An 18758-nucleotide genomic window follows, 5' to 3' on the forward strand; every position below is an offset into this window, starting at 1 on the left:
TGCATATAAATAGGGAGCAAACCCCTCACTCACTCTCACTAATGATGAAATTAGTTGGAAAATGAAATATCTGCAAGCAAACAACCAAGCTCGGAGAGCACCAAGGACTCCACAGTAGCATACTGGTGCATGATTCATTAATTAATATGGTTACATATGGTTAACATATTCCAGCAGCCATAGGCTATTTTGTCTTCCATAGCAAGCTTTAATACATAAATAGGTAAAATCTGATTTGCAGGCAAAGACAAGTTTTTGTTATGTAATAAGAATGGATTTTCAGATTACCCAAATCCAGATCTCTTTGCTCCATTTCTCTTTTGTTCCTCAGTATTCTTGTAAAGCACAGGTCCAGCGTTAACATATATAAATTGTTGCATCCACAGGGGGAGGTGGCAGGAAGCACCATATCAGTTGCCTTGTATTTTTATTTTGGTATAGTATTTGATTTTTACAAAAAAATTCTCTGTGTCTATCTTCTTGCTAGATGGTAAACTTGCTCTTAAACAGAGGGGCCAATCTGAGCACATGTGACAAGAAGGAGAGACAGCCAATACATTGGGCAGCCTTCCTGGGTAAGTTCCCCTCCCCTTTTGCACACCCCCTTCATTCTGTTTGATGTATTTGATATATACAGGTCTTTAAGAGAGGCTATATATAAAAATATATACCCAGGATATTTGCCCAGCAAGAATAAAGGATGCCCAGATGCTATCATTATGATAGCATAATGAGTAAAATAGTGAGCCAGAGATAGTAGGTTGCTGCTGGCATACTGCTATATCCCCTCCCCCATTTTATTTATTTGTTAACATTTTTATATATTGCTGTATTTCCAACAATTCCAACAGTAACCAATAATAAAAACCAGAAACCACTCAAAAATCAGTAATGAATGGTAACAAGTCAAAGTCTGTATGGAATAATTCTGTCTTGACAGCCTTCCTAAATGGGAGGGTGCTGTCTGAATTTCTGGGGTGATGCTGTTCCAAAGGAGTGGAGAACCTGTAGAAAAACCTCCTAGCAATCCTCCCCTCCTCATACAGAGGACTACAACTGGCACACCAGCTGAAGCTGGGCAAAGGCTTCCCGTCCACAGTCTCCACCTGCATATTTAGCAATACTTGTGAGTCCAGAAGAATCCCCAAGTTGCTGACCTGTTCCTTTCAGGCAGTACAACCCCATCCAGAGTCAGAACTGGACCTGGTGGAGAACAAGTTGGTTTTTGGACCAACAAGACCTCCTTGGGTCAAGACTTCCACCATATCTCTGGTTCAGCCAGGCATTAGTATCTGATGCATACTAATGATACCTTACTCAGACTAACTGATAACTTCACCCAGGGGTTTCACGTAGATGTTAAACAGTAGTGGGGAGAGAATCAAAGCCTCTGGAACCCCCCAGGAGTAACCACAGGCCAATTTTTCCTCCTCCCACCCTCCCATTTATATGCTGGTAGTATGCAAAACTATCTTCCCAGGAAATGTTAGTGGGGAGGAGATATGTTGCTAGGAGCAGAGGTCCAGAGCAGAACCAGGGTGGCCCACATGAGCAGGAGCCCAGTGAGTCCGCCTCATATCAAAACAATAGTCCTAGTTAAGTAACTGATTGCCACTTTGTATCTGGTACCAAATACAGAATTACCTCAGAGTAATTTGCTTTATCTTCAGTAAGGTGTAGGATGTCACACCAGGGTAAGGGGCAGCTGTTACTACTGTTACTAGATCTGCTGCTTAACATTTCCATCTTTTAATTCCTACCACCCACTGATTTCACTACTCTTGCCACATTCAGTCTGCAACCGGTAATGAATTGCATAACCCCCTCCAGTTAGATGGAATTTAATTATACAAACAGGCATTAAGATAACATTAGCAGCTGTTAAACTACTATCTGGACCCATTAACTCCCCAGTAATCTGTTTTATACTTCAGCTAAGAAGCAAAAATTTGGGACAGGAAAAATTGCCATTTTTTCTATGTTAAAGAACCAAGTTGTCTTTCATATCGTAATTTCTTATGAAGCAAACTACAAATCTCATGGAGTTTGTATGAGTTCAAAGGGGGCACCAAATTAGAGTACTTTTCCCTCATGAGCATATCTCCCACTTGGGACCATAGCTTTGTGTACACATGTTTATGAGAAATTATGTGTAATTACTTGTCCAGCTCCCATTATAGATTTTCTATATATGAACTGGTTATTCAATAAAATTATTTTTATTTCATTCTGCAGTAGTAGGTGGCATGATTGATTAAACCTCTGTTTTGCAAGAAATGCTATAGTATAAAAACCCCAGTCTCTTTTTCCAGTGGCAGTTTCCTTAAATGTACTGCACAAATTTGTGTTACTTGGTCTTTTCACCCTTTACGTCACAAAATATTTTATTCTTCTAGGATTTTGCTTGATTTAGTTCTACATCCAATTTTCTTACTATTTTATTATAGCCTGGGACTGTAAAAACATCCTTAACAGAAAATATGCTGTGGTTCTCCCTACCTGTCACATCTATTGTTATACCTTTCAAAGATTTAATTCAAACATTCACATTTTATGGGCTAGCTATCTTTTAGATAGCTTTGGTTACTTAAAAATGCAGTGACAGTGCAATTTGGAGGTCAGTAGAAAGATGCAAAATATCATTTGTTAAACCCAACAGATGAATAAACTGTGTACACAGTAAAGTGTATTCTTAAAAATATGATTCTTTGAAAAAGAATGTTCTCTTTTCTGCTCTGCATTTATTGAGGCTGTTGATGGCTCCTGAGTTTTGAGCAGAAAACATCAGGTCTTCAGGCTACAATGTAAGACAGAGTAAACCAGTACGCTTACTTCTGCGAAACCTTTGATCATGACACTTTTTTGGACTCTCAACTACCAGTATTTGGTTGGATGGAACTGATCAGAAGAAAGCAAGAAAGAAGTAGTGAGGACTGTAACAGATGTGTGGACTTTGTGCAGCAGACATAATCTAATTTACATGATCAATGAAGCTGACTAGGGCTAAATTAATCCACTTGGCCTTTGGGAACACCGCATTTTCCAGTTATTCAATCTGAGTGGGAGCAGCTGTACTGACTCTATGCAAAGTAACACTGAACTTTAATTAATGTGCATGCTTCCGCCCCCCATGTACATATATACACCCACTTTTAAAACAAAAGTTTATTTCAGAATTATAAAAACTAGTTGCTTTGAAGCTAACTAATATCTTCTTAGTGGAATGAACCAAAAGGGGGAAATGTGAATGCTGGAAACATATTAAATGTATGATGTTAAAACTGGACCATAGTTTAATGTTGTTTCCGAAAAGGCTAGTGCTGCTTGAACTCCTAACTCTTGGTCAAAAGAGAGGCATTGAGCTGCTGGAAAACATGTTGCAATTCTTTTTGGGGATCTGAAACCCCAATTAAATACTTTGAATACAGAAATTATTGCAATTAAAACTAATTAGGTTTTAACCCCAGGTATTATTGGTCCTGAGTTAATGCTGTACTTGGATTAACAGGGTAGCAGGAATTCCTGCTAGAAAAGAATCTTATTGGGGAAAAGAATTTACAACCCTGCATGCTACCCATAGTCTCCTATTCTGTCCTGTTCAGTGCTTGAATAATGTTATCCTAAAGTACTTGGCATTCAAAATTTGAACCTTGCTTCTGTTGCATTCTGTTATCATGCTCCACATAGTAGGATGAGTATGAAAAAACACCAGTCTAGGTAAGAATCTACCATAATAAAATAAACTCCTGAATCTTGCAAAATCATCATACGATCATAAAATTTGAATAATCCTTTCAGATTATTTTCTCATCTAGAATATTGTAACCCCATTTGCTGTAGCATGGAAACATTTGAATGGTTTCAGTTTTTTGCATTGTCTCTTCCTAGGGCATTTGGAAGTCTTGAAGCTACTGGTGGCCCGTGGAGCTGACATCACGTGCAAAGACAAAAAGGGTTACACACTGCTGCATACAGCAGCAGCCAGCGGCCAGATTGAAGTTGTGAAACATCTGCTGAGGCTTGGAGTTGAGGCAAGTGTGATGATAGTGCCAGTTTTAGTGGACGCTGGGTTGCTCTGTACTGTGCCTATGCTCTTTTCAGGAATGTTCCCTCCAGATGTGCGCGTGCATAATTTATGCAAATTAGACTTACTATGATAGTACATATGTCTTTTCATATTAAGCCCCTAAATCAATTATGTATGCTGCTTATTTTAAAATACAGGTAATCCTCAGGTTACTACCACTTGTTCAGTGACTGTTCAAATTTGCAACGGCACTGAACGAGGGGGACTTATGACAGGTCCTCAGAGTTCCAGCTGTCACAGTCTCCCCATGGTCACATGATCGTGATTTCTAATGTTTCCTGCTGGCTTCTCACAAGCAAAGTCAATGGGGAAGCTGGCAGGAAGTTGGAAGCTGCAGTCCCATGAGGACCTTGTTTAATGACGGCAACTGGGACTGCTGTCGCTAAGTGACATGGTCACATGATGTTGCATTTTATGACTCGTCATTTAGCAATGGCAATTCCAGTCCCAATTGCCGTCATAACCCGAGGACTACCTGTAGTAGTGTTTGAAAATTGAGAGCAGCTGCCAGCATATAATACAGTGGTACCTCGGGTTATGAACGCCTCTACTAACGAACATTTCGGGTTACGACCAGCTTCGGCAGGCAAAATTTACCTCGGGTTACAAACTCGCCTCGACTTACGAACCGGATCCGCGGCCATTTTCCCTGCTGCCACGTGGTCGCGGCTTCCTGTGGGTGAGGTCACGGTAGCAAGGAGACGTTCGGTGAGGTTTGTGGTGTGTTTTGTGGTGTTTTGCGAAGGTTTTTGGTGTGTGTGTTAGCATGGCTCCAAAGAAAATGCAGAGCAGGCTTGGCAGGAGTAAGGCTCTGAAGAGAAAATTGCCTCGGGTTGCGACCAAATTCGGGCGGAGGGTGGAACGGATTAACCGGATTTACATTGAACCCTATGGGGAAATTTGCCTCGGGTTGCGACCAAATTCGGAGGGCGGAACGGATTAACCGGATTTACATTGAACCTTATGGGAAACTTTACCTCGACTTGAGACCAACTCGAGTTGCAACCAGAGTCACGGAACGGATTAAGTTCGTATCCCGAGGTACCACTGTACATTGCAGCAAATATTTTAGTATAAGTTAAGATGCAATGTACATTTGGAACATAAGTATTATAGCCTTCCAGATACAGTAATGCAAAAAGGGAGTTTTATAGTATAATCCTATACATGCCTACTTTGAAGCAAGTCCTCATTAATTCAGTGGAACTTCCTAAGAACTGGATTTTACTTGATACAAAGCAAAATACAACAAAAATTAGTTGAAGCTTGATGATGAAGACAAGTTTTTTAATGGTATTGTTGAGAATGTAGGTTGCAGAATTAGCCATTAATCATTAATGGTTCTTGATTATATACAGAGTCTTTACCGGACTCCTCTCTTGATGGAGATAGAAAAGACTTGATTGTTTTAAAACAAAAGGGAGAACTGGGGAAAGACTGGAAAAAGAGTGTTGTTTTTTTTCTCCCTAGCAGCCTCTGAATTATTATTATTGAATCCCCAAGAAACTGGAGAATTCCAGGAAGTTGAGGGAGAGGAAGAATTGCTTCAGGGGCCTGCTATTTCTGTAGAAATAGATAACATGTCTAGCCAGAAAATTGTGCTAGTTCTTGATCTCTGTGTGGTACCAAATCTCACTGTTCTTTATTTCTTTGTATAAGTTAGAGAACTAAGGGTAATCCCAACTTCTATCCATACTTCAGACTATGTTCAAGAAGATTTTTTTTTCTTTAGGATCCCCTTGTAATTTGTAATAACAACAAGAACAACACTATGAAATATCTCTTACCTCTGTCTGGAGCATTGTATTTTCTTTTGGTATTTTCTTTTTTAACAAGTGCCAGATGTTGTAAATCATGATCTGGACAGCTCTGTAATTTATTTTCTTTGTCATAAGTTTTTTTACATGTTCTCTTTTTAAAAATAGTTAATTGGTTTTCTCCAATGAGACAGGCTTATCTCCCAAAAGGAGGGAAAGAAGGATTAGACTTGCTAGTCTCTGTGCCTGTAGGGTACCTGGTCAGAAAGCTGTACTATTTAAATTCTTTCACTTTACATTTTGACCTTTTAATATTTGTTTGTTTGTTTGTTTGTTTATCACTCCCCATCTCACTGTGGGGTGACTCTGGGCAGCAAAATAGATAATAGTTAATTAATTAATTAATTAATTAATTAATTAACATATGCTAAAAAACAAACTTCCTTTATTTTCCTTTATGGTACTTCCAAGAGGCTGATGTTAATTAAGTGTTAATAAGCTCAGGGAGCATTATCAAGGCACCAGCCATCCCCAGGGTCGATTGTATCTTTCCTCTCCCCACACAAGTTGGCAGAGCCAAGTCTTCAATTCCCTCCAAAAAATTGGGAGGGTAGGGGCCTGCCTCACCTCTGGGGGGAGAGTATTCCATAGGGCGGGGGCAATGGCAGAGAAAGCTCTTCTCCTAGGACCCGCCAGTCGACATTCTCTCACTGACGGGATCTGCAACATGCCTTCTCTGCTGGACTGGGTGGGACAGGTCGATGTAATGGGGGTGAGATGGTCCCTCAGGTAACCTGGACCCATGCCATGTAGGGCTTTAAAGGTGATAACCAACACCTTGAATTGGATCCGGAGACAAACTGGAACCCAGTGCAGCTCCCGCAGCAAAGGTGTTACATGTGCCATCCTCTAATTGCCATAAAGGTAGCATAGGGTGGGAGAGTCCTATCAGTCTCACCACTGAGGTAGCAGCAAGACAGATGGTAGCAGCAAGAACTATCAAGCTGCTACTTTAAAGTAAGAGGCAGGGCTGGGATGTATAAATCCTGGGCTTCTGGGAGAAAGCTTTGGGACTTTCCACCTTCTACCCTGTGGTACTCAGTCATCTAGATTCAGTAAGATAGCTGAGTCTGGGTTAAGGGGGAGAGGTTTCCTGTATGCTGTTGAGAAGTAGAGAGACAACTTTGCCTGTCCCAACAATAGAAGATATCTCAAAGGCAAACATGTTGGACTCCAAGACTCTTGTGTCTAAAGCCAGGGCAGCAAACCCAGTCACCCTGATGGGGCTCTGCAAACCAGTTACTGCCCCACTTGAACTAAAGAAATTGGAAATCTAGCTCCGGTTAAAAAGAATGGAATTCCAAAGGGAACAGAAAAAATAGAACTGGAGAAGGAGGAAAGTGTTTTAAAAAATTAAACTAGAGGAATGATCAGAAAAATTGGTTCTGGAAAGAGAAGAAAGGGGGCATGCTCACCAGTTAAAAATGGAGCAGTTGAAGAGCAAAGTGCCTTGTAATGCAGCCAATCCAACACTCCAATCAACTTCTGTGAAAGGGTACAGGATTCCAGAACACAGGAAGGGTGAGGTTCTTGACCACATCCTGGACAACTTTGAGAAGATTTGATCAGCTACAGGTTGGGAGAAGATAAGTATATGCAGTTTTTGAGACCATGTTTAATGGGTTCCATATTGTTGTAAGGTGGCATGGGCAATTGTATTCAAGATGTAGTCTCAGCTAAGAACAACACCAGAAAGTACCAGAAGAAGTTTTAGTAGTTTATGGCAGAATATACCTGATTCTTATCAGGCCTTCATCCGCAGAATGAAAAGGGCATCTATTATCTACCTTGAACATGATGAAGTCACTAAGCTGATAAATCTTATATAATTTGTAACTCATCTACCTAATCAACTGTGATCAAGTCTTCCAGGTGGGATTGAAGACCACAGAAATAGTAGGAGAAATGGCCCAGAAGCTGCTGGATCCTGGACCTCAGGGAGCATTGGAAATGCACTAATGTAATCCCGCCAAATTATTCTTGAAGTGGGAGGAAACCCAGTGAGCCATGTTTAACATGGGCTGTACTACATCCAACAACAATGGCTCCACATCAAGATCAGTTATATACAAGCAGTCTTTAGCAGTGGAATAGCACATAAATCAAAGTAAATAAATAATAAATACCACATCAGGTACCATCCAATCTGCTATCGGGGCAAGCTTTCTGACCAGGTGTAAGAAGCAGGCCATCTCAGGAAAGGCTGCCCCAAAGTGAAAGCCCAGATTGAGTCAAAAAGCCATGGATCAGAGAAATGTCTGAGTAAAGACTTTACTAAATTCAGTGTGAATGCTGTTCCACCCCATGAAGTGAGTGAATTTAATAGAAGATGGGTATTGGAACCAGGATGACTCTGTGCATCGCTTCACTTGTCAGTGACCTCACTTGATCCAGGCACCCCGAATACAAAAGCGGTTTGCTATAAACCAAGCAGAAACTGCTTTAGTTAAACTACCTTTGTAGTGATGGAAGATTGTCCCTGTGCCATGCTATTTGAAGAAGACCTAGCAGGACCCATTTGGAAGACACTTCTACCTGATAAGAAAGATTGAGACCCCACAAGATGGACCTCCAAATTCTACTGCAAGAGATTACCCAGAATGTACATTGAAAACCAGAGATATATGCAGCTGGAGCAGAGGAACTAAGTTACATTTGGGGCTCTGAGGAAATCAGTGGAATAGAAAAATGGAGAAACAAGATTTTAAATGGAGGCTTCCAATATTCTAAAAAATAAACTCAGCTTTGAACTGAAAACCAAAAAGAAAAAAGAGAATAGCATATCTATTAGAAACCAAGTTGTTGTTGGTTGGTAGATGTAATGTAGAGAGCTTTCTCCATCCTGGTTTCCTCTGTATATGTAGAACTTCAGTCCCCATAATTCCCAACAAGCACAGTCATTTTTAGCTAGAAATTATGGGGCCTATGTCTACACTTCTAGAAGTTTATTGTAGGAAGGTTGTTGTAGATGGTTTCAAACTAAGACTTCAGTTCTGTGTATTCTTTCTTTTGAGTAAACACCACTGAAATTAATTGGGCTTTCTTTCAAGTACGGAAGTGTAGTCTGTACTGTAAAGGAACTGTGGTGGGGAGCTTGGGTCCCTTTGAAATTGCTGAAATCCAGTTCTCCAAACCCTCAGGCAGTATGGGCAGTGGACAGGATAACGGAGTTGTAAATCTCAGTCTCTGGAAATCCACAACTTCCATATTTCAGGCTAAAGATGTATGGATTTATTTTGCTGGAGATTTTTCAAACCTTTTGGATTCTCTCCTCAACAATGCTATAAGACGGACATATGTATTTCAGCTTCCTGCTTCTAAGACTTGTGCTTGATTTCTTTTCTTGGATTTGTTTAGCTGTTGCTGTTTCTGCTTCAAGTATTTGTTTTGTTGTTTAATGTTTGCTACACTACATTTATTATCAGTTCTACAGGCTACCTTGTAAAAGTTTGCAACCTAAAGGGCAGGATATAAATATCTTAAATAACTAATGGTAAAGTAAATAAGTATGACCATTTCTTGGGGAGAATGCAAGCTTGAGTATAATAGGTTGGGCTGTCAGGCAACAGCAGCATATGAGCTTTTCCCTTTTTGGCCAAACCCCGTGCACAACACGAGGTGTAGCATATTCAAATGTTACCTTCCAATGTTTCCTTACAGATTGATGAACCAAATTCCTTTGGCAACACTGCACTTCACATTGCCTGTTACATGGGCCAGGATGCCGTGGCCAATGAACTGGTCAACTATGGCGCCAATGTCAATCAGCCCAATGAAAAGGGCTTTACCCCTCTGCACTTTGCTGCCGTCTCCACCAACGGAGCCCTGTGCCTGGAACTTCTTGTCAATAATGGAGCTGATGTGAACTTTCAGGTATGACCAGATGTGCTGAATTCAATAGAGGCTTGGGGAAAATGGAAATGACTTAAGCTTCCTGGGGACAGTGGTAGGATGAAAGGCAAATAGACCTGTCTGTTTGCTGACTAAATTTGATATTTGCAGAGTAAAGAAGGGAAGAGTCCTTTGCACATGGCTGCCATTCATGGACGGTTTACACGCTCTCAGATTCTCATACAAAATGGTAAGTTGTCAGCGGTCTCCTGTTAAGGAAACCACTCTAATACTTTACAGTATTTACAGGCTGAGATCTTGGAAGACTGCCAAATCATCTAAGTTTTTGGGGTTCTCTCCAAGATTTCAGTCATTTATTTATTGGCACTCACTGTCTGAAAAGGTTGCCAATCCCTGCAGGTATTTGAATTTACTTATATCTGTTATTTTCTGTATTTTTGTCATTTGAATTACAGGAGCTCTGATTAATTTCTCTTTATTGTTCTGAAAGCTAGCCATAAAGATACATGTCTCTGCTGTTATTAAACATTCATTCCCAGCGCACCCTGCACTGAGCAGAGGGTTGGGCTAGATGACCTCTACGATCACTTCCAACTTTATGATTCAGTCAGTAGTTCTTCATACTGCATTCTGATCTCCTGGTGGCTAAAGTGGAGTTGCCTGTTGCCTCTGAGCAGGTTGAAGGGGAAAAAATGATGGATTCTGTTTGTTCTGTAGGCAGTGAGATTGACTGCGCTGACAAATATGGCAATACCCCCCTCCATGTTGCTGCTAGATATGGCCACGAGCTGCTAATTAGTACTTTGATGACGAATGGTGCTGACACTGCAAGGTGAGGACATATTTCTTATCCAATATCTCTTGGGACGCACGTGTTTAGTGTTAACTTGTGGACCTGGAATTCTGGCTTGTCTTTCTCCTAACCAATTAGAGTCCTCAGAGCAGAATAAACCACACTTATGATTGCCTTAAAGTAATGCTCAGCTCAACCAAATGTGCACTCTGCCAGTCAGCCACAGCTAGGTTGAAGTGTGGTGGCATCATTGGCCTTTTTAGTAGAGCAGTGGCTGACTGACAACAGAACATAGCTGAGGATGATGGTAGTTTAGAATTGATGTATGCACGGCATGCATGAAGTCAGTGTGCCCATGTGGTAGAAGAGGAGATCTCTTTCTTTGTTCCTGCTCTATTTGCAGCCTTGGCCTTGTGTGCCATCATGCTTTTACCTTTTATTCTTTCAGGCGTGGGATCCATGACATGTTCCCCCTGCACTTAGCTGTTCTCTTTGGATTCTCAGACTGTTGTCGTAAGCTACTTTCCTCAGGTAAGTCTGCTGTTGGAGTGGGGGTTGGTTCATAAGGAAACAGTTGTTTTTATACATGTGGCTGAATTCAGAGCAAGCCAACTATGAAAGCTTAAAAAACAGAGGAATTGACTTGATCCGATTGCCTAGTAGTCAGCAAGTTTGCAGCATTTTTAGCAAAAACCTAAGTTCAAGGTGTAAGCCTGTAGCCTCAGGGCTGCAGAGGGACTCTAACTTTTGTGTATGGCCAGCAAAACCCTCACTAAACGTTGCATCCAAATTACAGTGTTTAGTGTGGTGGAAGGGGTAAATTATTAAATGCATAGTTAATATAATTTTAATTAAGTATAAATGTGAATTAAATAACATTCACTTTTTATCTTGGCCTCAGTACTTTTTACAATCCAGCATTTGATAAATCACTTAAAGGCCAACTGTAGTCCTCGGTATAAAAAAAGTAGCCTAAAGAAAGATTGTTGTGGAGGCCATTATTTCTTTTCTTTCAGAGCAAGACAATCCAAATACATGAAACACAAGGTTTTGTATATGCGGGAGAGGCAGAGGAGAGAAATCTGTCCTGAAGCAATATTTTCTGCCCAATTTTTGAAAAAAATCTTAATCAGTACTAAGAGGAATAGATTGAAGTGATTTGATCATGTAGAGAAAATAAATGAGGATTGAATCACAAAACAGAAATGGATTGAGAGGAAGATGGAAAAATTTCTGGTGGATGGAATTGATGAGATCTTCAAAAAATGGTGGAAAGTTTAAAGGATGAAAGGCAATGTAAGAAGCAGCATATAGACAGGGAAGTTGGAATGGTTTGCAAGGATAGAAAGTTATGGCAAGATATAGGAAATAGGGTTGGTAGAAACTGGATTACTTGTATTTCCTTTTCTTATCTCACACCTTTTATTTATTGAGCTTACTATATACCTTTCTGTGTTTTCCATTACATTTTTATTCCCAAAGGGAATAGCATAATATCTGTGTATGTAGTGTGGTCTTCCTCTGTATAGAAAAGGAAAGGCTGGTTGACATTTTCAGTAAACTTAATTCCAGTTCAAAATCATAATTTTCATGGTATACGTATATGGCAGAATCATGATGTTAATCACATTTCCCAGTTACCGCTTACTTTCTTCTGTCTCTCAGGTCAGTTGTACAGCATTGTCTCCTCACTCAGCAACGAGCATGTGCTGTCTGCAGGCTTTGATATCAATACGCCAGATAACCTCGGGAGGACCTGCCTCCATGCTGCTGCTTCCGGAGGGTGAGCAATAAATTTACTGTTAATGTGGCAGGACATTCCTCAGGACAAATCAGAAAGTTTGGATTGCCAATCTCACTGGCTATCTTTAAATTAAAAGAAAGGACAGTTAAATTATGTGGTTGACCATTTCTGTCCAATTGGGGGAAAATAGGTTTGGACAATATCCAGTTCTTGGAATACTACTGTAGTTACATGATGTGTGGATGGTGGAGGTAATTCCCTGTGATCAAAGCAAATATTAGGTTAATCTTTGTTAACATGAAGTACCATATTTTTCTGACTATAAGACGATACTTTTTTCTAAAATCCTTACGCTAAAAATTGAAGGGCGTCTTATTCAAGGAAGTAAGCCGAGGAGAGAACCGCGCCTGCAAACAGGCTTCCTCCTATTGCTAGCCTCCAATCACGAGTGAAATAGCTTGTTTCTGCAAACAGGCTTCCTCCAATCACGAGCCTCCAATCACGAGTGAAACTGCCCATACTGGCTCTGCAAACAGACTTCCTCCAATCACGAGCCTTATATAACTGACATCAGCTGATGCTGAACAAACCAATTGGAGAAAGTCTGTTTGCAGAGACAAGCTATTGGCAGTTTCACTCGTGATTGAATGTAATCAGTTATGCAAAAGAGCATGGAAATAGAGCTGCAGAGAGACGGTTTGGACCTCCTCCCACCGAGTATATCAGGTAAATGTTACCTAATTACTAAATAAAAATGTGTTCTGCACTATCTTTAAAATATTGATTTCTTAATTTTGGGTTGGAAAAGTGGGGGTCGTCTTGTACATGGGGGCGTCTTATTGATGGAAAAATATGGTAATAGTTCTCATTGCCCTTTGGATAGGTAAATTAATTTCCCCATGCTACATCATCTTCCACTATTACTATAGCACACAGTAAAAGGCTAAGAAATGTGGCAGGGCATCTGTCCCCATCCCCACCTTTCCCTTGTGGACTGGACGTGACTAGTAAATGGAGGGCTTCTGTTGGGTTAGCATCTTATGTATGGAACTGAGACAAATTCTCAGCCTGTCGTCTCATCTGGAAAAAAATCCACAATGTTATTCAAAGATACCCTCTTTATCCTTTGCAGGAATGTTGAATGTCTTAACTTGCTGTTGAGCAGCGGAGCTGACTTGAGGAGGAGAGATAAGTTTGGAAGGTAAATGTAGAACACTGTGTCTTTAAGACCCTGGGTGAGGAAGAAGTGTCCAGGATTAAAAGCCATGTGCTGGGCCACCTTGAGAATGTATTTGGAAGTATAAAAGGTTTTGTTAAAATGATACTGAGATTGAGGTGCTCACTTGCATGTATTTTTCTGCCTGACTAACCCTCAGTGCTGTGCTTTTGGGAGTTGGAGAGTTGGATTTGGGGGGATTCTTCATAGTATGTTGCCTTTTAGTTTGCTGATACAACACAGTGGTAGCAGTCATTGCAGCACTGGATGCAGTGTCTGCTTTGAGAGTGGCAGGACCTGAATTTAAGTCCTACTTGGCTCATTAACTGACTGGATTCTGGATCTGTAAAATGGCATTTGTAGAACAACCTTTAAAAGGTTGCTTTGAAAATAAAAGTATAAAATCGTGCAGTGCTTTTATTGTATTGGAGCAGTTTTAAAAACAATGAAGTTGATTCAGACTTCTCATTCCTTCAGTTTATTAATAGGAACTTGAGGAGGAGAGATAAGTTTGGAAGGTAAATGTAGAACACTGTGTCTTTGAGACCCTGGGTGAGGAAGAAGTGTCCAGGATTAAAAGCCATGTGCTGGGCCACCTTGAGAATGTATTTGGAAATATAAAAGGTTTTGTTAAAATGATACTGAGATTGAGGTGCTCACTTGCATGTATTTTTCTGCCTGACTAACCCTCAGTGCTGTGCTTTTGGGAGTTGGTTGAGTAGATGCCTCGGTTTGGCCCTGTTCTCTTCCAGTCCGAATCAGTTTGCTACATGAACTGCCACTGAGTTGGTGAACTGTTGTGACCTTCTTATTTGTCAGACAGCAACAGTGTCTGAAGCCCCCTTTCCTGCTTTTTTTATCCAGGACTCCTTTGCACTACGCAGCCGCGAATGGCAGCTATCAGTGTACAGTGACGCTAGTCACTGCCGGAGCCAGTATTAATGAAGCTGACTGTAAAGGCTGCACCCCCTTACATTATGCTGCTGCTTCAGACACTTACAGGAGGTAGGGAGAAAAAAAGAAGTAGGTATGCCTTACCTGGGTACAGTTAATTTCAGTTTTCTCATCAGAGACTCCTTCAGTGGAATTAACTTACTTTGTTTCTTGGCACCTGGATTTTAGGGTTGGGGAAACAATTCAGCACTAAAGCCCTCACTGGAAACGCTGTGAATCAAAGAATCAGTCTATATGTTCTTACTGGGCTATTTAGGGTAAAGTAAGTCTTGAGTTTTCCATCTGGTTGAAGTATAATGCCTGTGGCATTACCTGCTCACATGTTTAGAAGTCTAAGCACTACAATCTAAATCAAACTCTAAATTACTGCTGATTATAATTATGATGTAGATCTTAAAATTATAATAAGTTGGAGGCAGTCGTGACTGTGCTTCCTGCTTTTAAGATAGACTTTAAACTTTCTATCTAAAGAAAGCTCAGCTTTGATTCTCACTGTGTTTCTTGGAGCATATACATTATCTTAATGTCTATAAGCCTATCCTAAGGGAGGTAGAAACTGATGAATCATGTCTGAAAGATAAGCTTCTGTCTCATTGCCTGGGATTTCTTTCAGTCTCATTTGGGTACTATTAATTTTTGGTGAGATTCATCTATGTGAAATGTGCAGTTCAGTAGTCCATTAAGCTATTGTAGTCATCAGTCCTGATTTATTTATTTATTAAATTTATCCCCACCCATCTCCCCCTAATGGGAGACACTGGGCAGCTCACAACTCATTAAAACAATAAATAAATATACAATTACATAAAACCTAAAACCTGTATAAAATAATCACTAAAAAAGAAAGTCCAGGAGGCCAGTGCTTCAGAGCAGCAAACGCCAGGCCTCTAAGGGGCTAGCCATCCCCACACCTTTATTATATATTATTCTTTTTAACAAATTCTCATACGTGATTATTATAAAATAATTTTTGTACTAGGTTCTAAAATGCAGAGTTTTACTGGATAACATGCACACACAGTCTATCTCTACTATATGTTGGCAAAACTAATATAGGTTTCTGCTCTTGCAGAGCTGAGACTCATTCAGGAAACAGCCATGACACTGATGAAGAGCCACTGAAAGAGTCACGACTGAAGGAGGCCATCTTGTGAGTTGCTCGTCCTAACTCTCTTTGCTATCCAGTTGAATAAACTTAGTTGTCTCTTTTCTCCACATTATTTTTAATGCAACACAGTTAAATTTTTAAGGCTGCAAACACAATATTGGACTTCGTTTTCAAGTTGCTTTGGAAATTTTTGGCCATCTGGTGACTATATATGTTAGAGAACACTCATCTTTTGGAGATTCCATTAAAGTAACCTACGTTGTTCAGCATTCAGCTTATGTTAAATAGGTATGGAAAATGAGCTCTCCAGATGTTCTTTTGCTTTTCCCGCCTCAATTTACAAAATAACCCTAGACAGATTCTTTTTCATAAATGTTCATTTTATGTGTGTGTGTGTGTGTGTGTGTGCACACAAAGACACACATGCCTCAATTTTTTCTTGAATGGATTTTTGTAAAGTGTCCAAGTATCAATTTGCTATAAAACAAGAGTTAAAGTAAAACTGCATTTTATATGTGATGCGGTGGTGATACAGGAGAAAACACAGAAGTTTCTTTCCTAGGAGCTTCTTATGGAATACAGCTATTTTTCTTTTGTCAGGCTGTATGTTTCCTTATTACATGGACGCAAGGAGATACCTTCTTCATGTGGTTTATGTGATGGGGTTGTATGATTTAATGACTATAACCAAATCTGGATTTCAACAGAATGTTTTAGAGCTTTTACATGCATCTGATTCCTGGGTTCATACAGTTATATTTATTCCAGTTGTTTGGAGTTCTTACTGGATAATGGTGCTGACCCCTCTCTCCGAGACAAGCAGGGATACACCGCTGTCCATTACGCAGCTGCCTATGGCAACCGACAGAACCTTGAGTTGGTAAGCTCGAACTGAAACTTTAACAATTGGACTTTGAAAGTGAGAAAACTTCTGTGGACACTTGAAAGGGTCATACTTGGGGCCCTAAATCTATATTTTTTCTCTGTTGGTTATTATATGGTTGGTTTCTTGTAGGGTATTGGGAACTATCCAGATTAGAGACAAGTGTATTCATGCTGAGATACAGAAATCAGAAATTAAATAAACTCTCAAGAGCTAGACAGTAATCTCCAAGAATGCAAGTAGACTCTTTTTTCCCCAGTCAATTTCCCTTTATGCATTTAGCAAGATGATGGCAAAAATTCTTAATATCTGGCAAATGAAGAATTGTTCCTATTAGGACCAGTGGATGCGATGGGAATCTTGAGCTCCTCAGCTGTCTTTGTTGTGACTTGTTATTCAGCATAACATGATTTCAGCATCATTATTGAAATGCAGTCAGATAGTTCCTATTGGAATTCCAACCAAATATGCTCAGGATTGTGGGCGAGTGTCCAAGAATCCCGTATTTCTTCATCAGTGAAGATGCAGCAGAAAATGAAGTGGGGTAAGAGAGAAAGCACTGACCTTGGTGTTCAAATCACAAGGTCTGCATAACCAGACTTCACATTATTGTAAGACTGATTTTGCCATATGAATTTTTTCAAGTGAATAGCATAGCTTGCTTGTTTTATGCGTAGGCTTGAATGGAAAAATGCAGTTCAGGTTTTATTTAATTTTGGAGAGGTTTTTCTTAAAATGAATAAGTGAATTAGTGTGATTGATTGGGTAGCATCCCAGTAACAGTTTTGCAGATTCCACATACAGAACAAGTCTGGCATGTCCCCAACTTTCTTACGATACATAGGTATGAAGAATGTTTTAATGGCTTAGCAGGCATTTTATGAAATACTAATAATGTTATTAATTTTACAGTGCTGGGAGCAAGTAAAAAGAGAGGGTGTGTGTATGTATGTGTGTATTATATACACATTAAAATTAACAAGTATAATAATGAAGGAACAGAAGTATAAGCAGAAGCACAGCTAAATATGAAGACCAAGAAAAACAACAAAATACATAGCAATGTGCATGCACATCTTCCTATTTAAAGCATACATATAAAAGTCTTGAAAATTCCTTGAGATTAATCTGGTATGCACAATTCAGTATAGATATTTGCTTTTCAACCACATATTTTCCCATTGTTCCATCTGTATATTATAACCAAAATTTTTAGCCCACTTTATCATACATACTTTCACTTGTTCTGTTTCAAATTCCAATAGAAGTTTATACATTTTAGCAATTACATGTTCATCATTGGTACATAATTCCATTTCAAACTGTCTTACAATGTTCAAAACTGTAAATTCTTTTGTCTACTTCAAATCTTTCTAATAACTGTAAATAAGAAAACCATTGGCAACTATGTCCCTCTGCCATCAGTTCTAGCATCTCACGATAAGTTAGCCTATTATTTCTCGTCTATAAAATGCTTATTGTACTGAGAGCCACAAAGGTGTTTTTGGGCACAACCTGGATTTGTATCTGTTTCATATTCTCAATATGGCATGTCTAACTTTTTAATTTTTTTATCATTTTAAAAATAATAACAAAACAAGAAAAAGGAACAAAACACAAAGATAATCGTGATAGAAATGCATACATTGTCAAAGAAGAAAAAAAACATATAACAAGTACTTTAAAAAAAGTAAAAAAACAAGAAACAAAGTATAATATATTGTTATAACAGTAAACAGTTTCAATTCTATATATGTTTATCTAATACAAATATTATGCAAGTATATATATTTATTTCTAATACACATGTAACTATTATGCTTTTTTAAACCTATTGTATTTTGTATAAATGAGTCCCATATTTCATTATACTTGTCCATACAAAGTCTGCATTTATAGACAATCAGCTCATAGGTGGCAAGTGTAATCAGGCCTTCAATCCATTGAATGAATGTGACCATGCATTTATTTTTCCAATGCTGCAGTATCAGTCTTTTGGCCATAGTAAGGGCACAAAGAATCCATTTACATTGTCCAGTTGTCAGATTCCATGTACTAGGAATGTAGTTCAAGAGAATATCATCCTCTGAAAATTTTAATTTTTGTCACACAGTCGCATTTACAGTAGGGCAAAAAAGTATTTAGTCAGCCACCAATTGTGCAAGTTCTCCCACTTAAAAAGATGAGAGAGGCCTGTAATTTTCATCATAGGTATACCTCAACTATGAGAGACAAAATGGGGGAAAAAATCCAGAAAATCACATTGTCTGATTTTTAAAGAATTTATTTGCAAATCATGGTGGA

General features: G+C 39.3%; 1 protein-coding gene across 1 annotated transcript in view; it reads left to right on the forward strand.

Moving 5' to 3' along the window:
• ANKRD52 (ankyrin repeat domain 52) overlaps positions 1 to 18758 on the forward strand; it is a 90467-nt gene that overhangs the window by 30763 nt on the left and 40946 nt on the right. Inside the window, exons 6-16 of the mRNA XM_007425786.3 lie at positions 488 to 575; positions 3889 to 4031; positions 9565 to 9777; positions 9907 to 9985; positions 10474 to 10588; positions 10998 to 11080; positions 12215 to 12332; positions 13426 to 13494; positions 14374 to 14514; positions 15536 to 15613; positions 16340 to 16451. Of these exons, the coding sequence (XP_007425848.1) occupies positions 488 to 575; positions 3889 to 4031; positions 9565 to 9777; positions 9907 to 9985; positions 10474 to 10588; positions 10998 to 11080; positions 12215 to 12332; positions 13426 to 13494; positions 14374 to 14514; positions 15536 to 15613; positions 16340 to 16451 (1239 nt within the window). The remainder of the gene's footprint in view (positions 1 to 487; positions 576 to 3888; positions 4032 to 9564; positions 9778 to 9906; positions 9986 to 10473; positions 10589 to 10997; positions 11081 to 12214; positions 12333 to 13425; positions 13495 to 14373; positions 14515 to 15535; positions 15614 to 16339; positions 16452 to 18758) is intronic.

This window comes from Python bivittatus, unplaced genomic scaffold (assembly GCF_059951505.1).
Source record: "Python bivittatus isolate LINGU-HERP-01145 unplaced genomic scaffold, Pbiv_v1 ctg000220_np1212, whole genome shotgun sequence".
In the NCBI taxonomy this organism is placed as follows: Eukaryota; Metazoa; Chordata; class Lepidosauria; order Squamata; family Pythonidae; genus Python; species Python bivittatus.